Source organism: Cyprinodon variegatus, unplaced genomic scaffold (genome assembly GCF_000732505.1).
Source record: "Cyprinodon variegatus isolate N-32 unplaced genomic scaffold, C_variegatus-1.0 Scaffold775, whole genome shotgun sequence".
NCBI lineage: Eukaryota > Metazoa > Chordata > Actinopteri > Cyprinodontiformes > Cyprinodontidae > Cyprinodon > Cyprinodon variegatus.
This window is the reverse complement of record NW_015151228.1, coordinates 150966-157206: the sequence shown is the minus strand read 5'-3', so window position 1 is coordinate 157206 and position 6241 is coordinate 150966. Positions and strand designations below refer to the sequence as shown.

The 6241-nt window shown below is 39.8% G+C and overlaps 1 protein-coding gene across 4 annotated transcripts in view; it reads left to right on the top strand.

Annotated features, from left to right (window-relative positions):
* The first annotated feature begins 1346 nt into the window (after positions 1–1346).
* The window catches only part of LOC107098416 (zinc finger protein Gfi-1-like), a 14221-nt gene continuing 9326 nt past the window's right edge, over positions 1347–6241 (top strand). Inside the window, exons 1-5 of one of the 4 annotated variants that reach the window (XM_015396090.1) lie at positions 1347–1434; positions 4340–4517; positions 4617–4793; positions 5064–5482; positions 5599–5736. In XM_015396090.1, coding sequence (XP_015251576.1) covers positions 4406–4517; positions 4617–4793; positions 5064–5482; positions 5599–5736 — 846 coding nt within the window. In that variant the 5' untranslated portion in view covers positions 1347–1434; positions 4340–4405. Of the gene's footprint in view, positions 1435–4279; positions 4518–4613; positions 4794–5063; positions 5483–5598; positions 5737–6241 lie in introns of those variants that run through there. The other 3 variants (XM_015396091.1, XM_015396088.1, XM_015396089.1) reach the window with 3 other exon arrangements.

Genomic DNA, 6241 nt, shown 5'->3' with positions numbered 1-6241 from the left:
TTGAGATATCAAAAAAGTACTCCAGAGTGTTGTTCAGCATGGGGGTGAGTAGAAAATGAAGGCTAATCATGTTTTGGGTGTACTATTCCTTTAATCAAGACAATATTTAATGAATAATAGAATGCGATATGTGCAAAAAAAAAACTAAAACAAAAGGTAGTAAAGCCTGAAACGGTTAATTGAAAACCAAACAGATGCACAGAACTGCAGGCCTTACTGTTTAGACTGTTTGTAAAGATGATCTAGATCAGTGCTGTGATGCTTTAAGTCAAAATCAAGACATCGGTTGAAGGGCCGCTGTGAACTCTGCTCCTCATAAACATTCACACACATGTGGTGCAAAAGCTGCAGCCTCAGGTGTATTTAAAACTGCAAGGAGTTCCCCCCCACCCCCCAACACTTTATTTCTTCAAGGGCCAAAAAAAGGGGTCCGAGGTTTAGTCTGAGAAAATAACTTTATGGCTTCACTCAGTGCAGAGGGCCTAATTTAACCCCGAGCGTGCACGATCCGCTGCATAAAAAAAAAAGAAAGTCATAGCAGCACTGCGATCACTGGGCCTCTGCTTCAATCACTTACTCACTTTAATAGTCAAAAGAGAAAGAATCAGGCCTGTGGTGGGGTGGGGGGGGGATAGTGAGAAGGCTGTGGCAGCACTGATAGCGTCCTATCGTCTCTGCCTCTGGTTTCCTGTTCTGAGTCAGTTTTTTTCTAACCCTGATTCTAACATTTTACTGCCCCTTTATAACCAAAGCCTTAAAGGCCAAAATATTCACTTTAATTCATCATTATTAGTGCTGGGGGGGGAGAAATGCTGATTTTAGGCAGCATTTTTAGCTGTTAGACCTCTGATTGGTAAATAAACAAGTTTGTGATCAGACTGTGTGACACGTCCTCTCATTATAGAGGAAGAGGAGGTGAGACTTTGGCCGTAAAACTCTTTAAACTAAATACTTTGAACCTTTTTTTTCGACGTGAAAAACTATTTTAAGTTACTTTTTCTTCAGGGAAAATGGAGATGAAGAAGAATAATGGCTTCAATAAAAGTTAATGAAGTTCTTTTGTAAAAGTTTCTCTCTTTTTTTAAGCTTTGGTGGAGAAGGAAGTCCAGTTTGAAAAAGAAACAGGATTTATTGAAGCTCAGTGGCTCCGCTACAGTTTTATCAAACCATGAATCAGTGTTTTTGTGTTTCTGTCATGGCCGACCGACAAGAAAATTCATTTCTGAGGGGGAAGGAGGGAGGGGGGTCGGGGGTAAGAAATTGTGTGGGTGTGAGAGAGAGAGAGTAATAAAGTGTCAGAAGCAGAGAAGTGAAGCAGCTTGTTGTGACTTTCTGCAGTTTTTTGGGCAGCTCTCACACACACACACCCCCCCACTCACAGGGACAGAGTGTGTCCTCTGAGGTGGGACATGGTGCCATCAGTGCCACTGCTCTGTGAGTATCACACATGTTTCAGCTTCTGATTGCATTTCTCTACCTTTCTGCAGCTGCTGCAAACAAACTCTGCTCCCAGACAGAACTAAAAAAAAAGCTCCAATGCTGCTTTGCTTCTTTTCGCCGACCTTAAACCGGATCCAGAAGCTCTGCAATGATTTACGCACAAGTGTGTCGCCTTTATGTGATTTATTTTTTCTCTTTTTTTTAAACCATCCAGTTTTTTTTGCTTCCCCTCTTGAGCAGCAGGTATAAGCTTAAAGCGGGCCTCCATGTGGTGCCGCAGAGGCTTTAATGATGTAAAACAATAAGGCTGAAGTCAGTGCAGGTAAGCTGAAGCAGTGTAACCGTAAGGTGATACCTGCGCTCCCCCACCACCAGGCTGTCGTGCGTCTCATTAACAGGATCACTTTTCAGCCGGGGCAAACAATCGGGTCATTATCCGTCCGAACCGAACCCAACTGCACAACAAAAACACATATAATGCTTTTACGCACTGGAAAAACTATCTAGAAATAAGTAAACATTTCTTAAATTAAGTTGATTTGAATAGATATGAAATGAGATAGTTTGCCAATGGGATGAGTATTTCTACTCTTAGAATAAGATAATTAGATAATATGCACTTGAAATAAAACAAGGCAGTTGTGTTTTCTTATTTTATATCTAAAATGTCTCTTTTATCTCCTTAATTCAAGAACAAATGCACTTATTTTTGGAAAATCTAGATTTAGATTTTTTCCAGTGCATCTTTACTGGTCAGTACGTTTCATGGCTTTAATGGAGGACCACTAACAGAGGAGGGCAGATTACCCAAAGGTTTGTTCTTAGGTAAAAGTAGCACTACTTCATTTAAGGTAAAAAATAGTCGTCTAAGAAATGACTAAAGAGCTAAAAGGTACTTACTGCTTCTAAGCGTAACGAGTTCATATTTAAAAAAAGGGATGTAACGTTACACAATATAGAGAGTTTTATGCAAATTCTGGTGTTTAAGAGAATGAGATGAAAAACGATCAATATATAAAACAGAGTAATTACACAATTTTATGTGGGATTAAGATGCAGTTAAATTACTGTAAACTTTAATGTATTTTCACTCCACCTCCAAACGACACCACAGACTGGAAAATGACATTAAACCAAAGGGCCTGGAGAATAAGATGTTTGTCTCTCTGCTGCATTTTTCTTTAGAATAAACTTTTTTTTTCATCAAGCAAAAGCAGAAATGTTTTTTTATATATTTCCTTAAGTAAAAGTTGCAGGAAAACATTTCTGCCAAAAAGGTACTGAAGTAAATGCAGCTACACTGGAAAAGGTCATTATTTCTTAAAATAAGTGCATTTTTTCTTGAATTGAGGAGGAAAAAGAGACATTTTGCCAAAAGGAACAAGACAAATCTAAAATTAAAATAAGAAAACACAATCGCATTGTCTTATCTCAAGCGCATTTTATCTAAATATCTTATTTTAAGAGTAAAATCATTCATTCCGTTGGCAAACTATCTCGTTTACCTACTCAAATTAAGGGTAAATGCATGTAATTTGAGATATTTTGACTTATTTCTAGATCGTTTTTCCAGTGTATGGTTACAAACCACATCGACTTATTAATAATCTTGGGCTGGTAACGATAGAATATGAAGTTATTAGAGCTTTATTTTGGTAAGGAACAACTTTTAAATTCAGATCTGATTTTAAAACATCTTAAATCTTGGCAGATTAATGCAGATAATCTGACGGAATCTGCTCTTGCTTAGTAAATCCATTTGGAAACAGATCAGAAAGACTTTTTTCTTGGTTAGATTAAAGGTTTTGGTTAAATGGACACTTTTAGCTTGAGATAAATTGACCCAAACCATCAGTTTATTACTATAGATTAATACAAAGACTAAACGAGGATATAAATGGCAGCATAAATCCCATCAGCAGCAGTTATTCTGCCCCTCACAACCAAAACTGATCTAAAACCAAGTAAAACATTTGAGCAGGTAAATAAACTGCAAAAACAATCTAAAAATAAGTAACAATTTCTTACGTTTAACCTTAATTTGAGTAGGTAAATAAAATTATTTGCCAATAAAAAGATTCTTTATTCTTAAAATAAGACAATTGGATAAAAATGCACTTGAAATAAGACAATGCAGTTATTTTTTTCTCATTTTAAATATAAATGATCTTGTTCCATTGGCAAAGTGTTTCCCTTACCTCCTCAATTCAAGAAAAAATTACTTATTTAGAATTAAATTTTTTGGAAAGGAGTATTTTGGCCTTAAAATAGGACAATTTTATATATGTTCCTTATTCTATACGTAAATAATATTAAGCTATTGGCTAATTGTCTGTTTTAACTTCTGAATTCAAGGGGAAATAAACTAATTTAAAGAAAAACGGACTTCCAGAGCTGTTTAAAGAACATGTTTGTTTGCTATATTTTTATGGATCATTATAAACATTCATTATGATTGAACCTCAATATTTTGGTATATTTTATGGCTTTAAAGACCTGCAGAAAGAGGCTGTGACATAAAGTACTTCATCCAAGCATGTAACCTTTGCCTGCATATGAAACTTTGCACCCCCAATCTCAGCGTTTACTCATTTTAAAAGTCTATAATTAGGAATCATTCTAAACATCTTAACTTCTATGTTTAGAAAGTCAAATATTCATTTCTAATGAATGGAAAACATTGCAAGATTCTTTTCTAATTTAATCTAATCTAATCCTCCGGAGTACCTGAGGGTGATAGGATGGTGAGGGAGGGGGGCGGGGGGGGTCTACGCTTTTGGCAACCTGCCCCCGGCGACACCTGCTGAACGGGACGGCCTTTTACGCGCATGCGTAATGATCAGCCAAAAATCCCAAACACCGTCTCGCCTGACATGCAGCGGTGTTCCAATCTGTCCAGAGATCCGGTCGGAGCAGGTCGGAGAGGGAAGGGATTAGGATTTATAGACTTTCTGAGTCCAGCAACATGCCGAGGTCCTTCCTGGTGAAGAGCAAAAGGGCCCACAGTTACCACCAGCCCCGCTGGCCGGACGATGACTGCGCCACGCTGGACACTATTCTGGCACAAGTGTGCGCAGGTGGGTCCAAATGTGCGCAACTCAGGGAACTTTTAAAACAAATTCTCAGTGAAAAAATGATTTTATAAAATATAAAAGATGCTTTTGTGGTGTCAGCAGGGAGCAGAAGTCAGGGGGAGTTTGAATCCAAGCTGGAGGCTGAGGAGAACATGAGCTCCGGCGCTGACAGAGACTCCCCCGGATCCAGCCGGAGGTCCCGGGGGTCGCTGTCCTCCAGCTCCCCGCTGAGCTCCGACTGTGATTTCTGGCGTCCGCCGTCTCCGTCCTCCTCACCAGGTTTGGCACCAATCTGCTTTCATTTAGGGGAAACTTTGTTTAAGCTGTTTAATTCCTTCAGATAAAAGATTTATTATATAATAAGTTAAAGGCATCATTTAATTTCCTTATCTGTAAAAAAAAAAAAGATTGTTTTTATTGGCTAATATATTTTAATCGATGTCAAAATCGAAAAGAAATTCTCCTTAAGGTGATCAAATCAGAATAAACTATTTAAGATCTGATATTATTCCGTGTTTTTATTAAAGTTTAAATGTTAAATTCATCTAGACTCTGAGAAATGTCCCACACCCGCAGCGGAGGAGGCCCCCTTCCACATCCCGCTCCTTCCTTACACCTGGTCGGCTTACAGCGGCTCAGATCTGCGGCATCTTGTCCAGGGGCCTCACCAGAGACAGCGGCACCTCAGGGGCCACGGGGGGTCCCACCCACCCGCAGCGGGCAGGCCTGTCTACGGGTCGGAGCTCGGCGGCGGCGGCGGAGAGCGCGTTTACGCGCAGCGGGGCCTCGGCGGTGTGAGCAGGTGTTACCAGGAGTATCCACCGTGCGCAAACCGCGGGATCTTCAGGGTGCGGGACGGCGGGGAGCTTTACGCGGGGGCCAAGCAGAAGGAGATCAAATCTGAGGAGGATTTTATTCTCTCTAATCTGGAGGAACATGGATCCTATAAGTGCATCAAATGCTGCAAGGTAGCAGGTTTTCCTTTAGTCTACAGAATTAAAAACAAATATTTATTTTATTTAAGAGGTGAAATAATAATTAAACACATTTTATTCTGTTATTTTCTGAATTTTTTCCCGCGAAGGTTTTTTCCACACCCCACGGCCTGGAGGTTCACGTGCGGCGCTCCCACAGCGGGACCAGGCCGTTTGAATGCGGGATCTGCGGGAAAACCTTCGGGCACGCAGTGAGCCTGGATCAGCACCGAGCGGTTCATTCACAGGTAACCTTCCTCAGACCGAGGGCCTCCACACGCAGGGGCCACGCATCCACACACGCAGGGGCCCCGCATGCACACATGCAGGGGCCCCGCATCCACACACGCAGGGGCCCCGCAGGTCCAAATCACTTAAACGCACCCAGAACACACACAATAACACGGTTACGATTTGATTTTATAGCTATGGTTCAATTAAAATGGTTCAATTAGAATAATATAAACAATTAAAACAAAAGTTTGCAACTTTTGATCCAATTATCGATCAGCAAGAAACAAACAATGGATCATTATTTATACCCAAAATAAATATGTTCATGGTGATATAAAGTAATAGGAAATCAAATTTAAATGTCAAATCATTCTGGCTTAAACATTTATATAAATTTACTTTTTATCAGACCATATTTTCCAAAAAGTTAGAAAATTTCTATAAAAAAAAAAATAAAATCCTGTCTTAAAATCTGTTTTTTTTCCATTATCTTCTGCAGGCCAGTTAGTTCTACGTCAG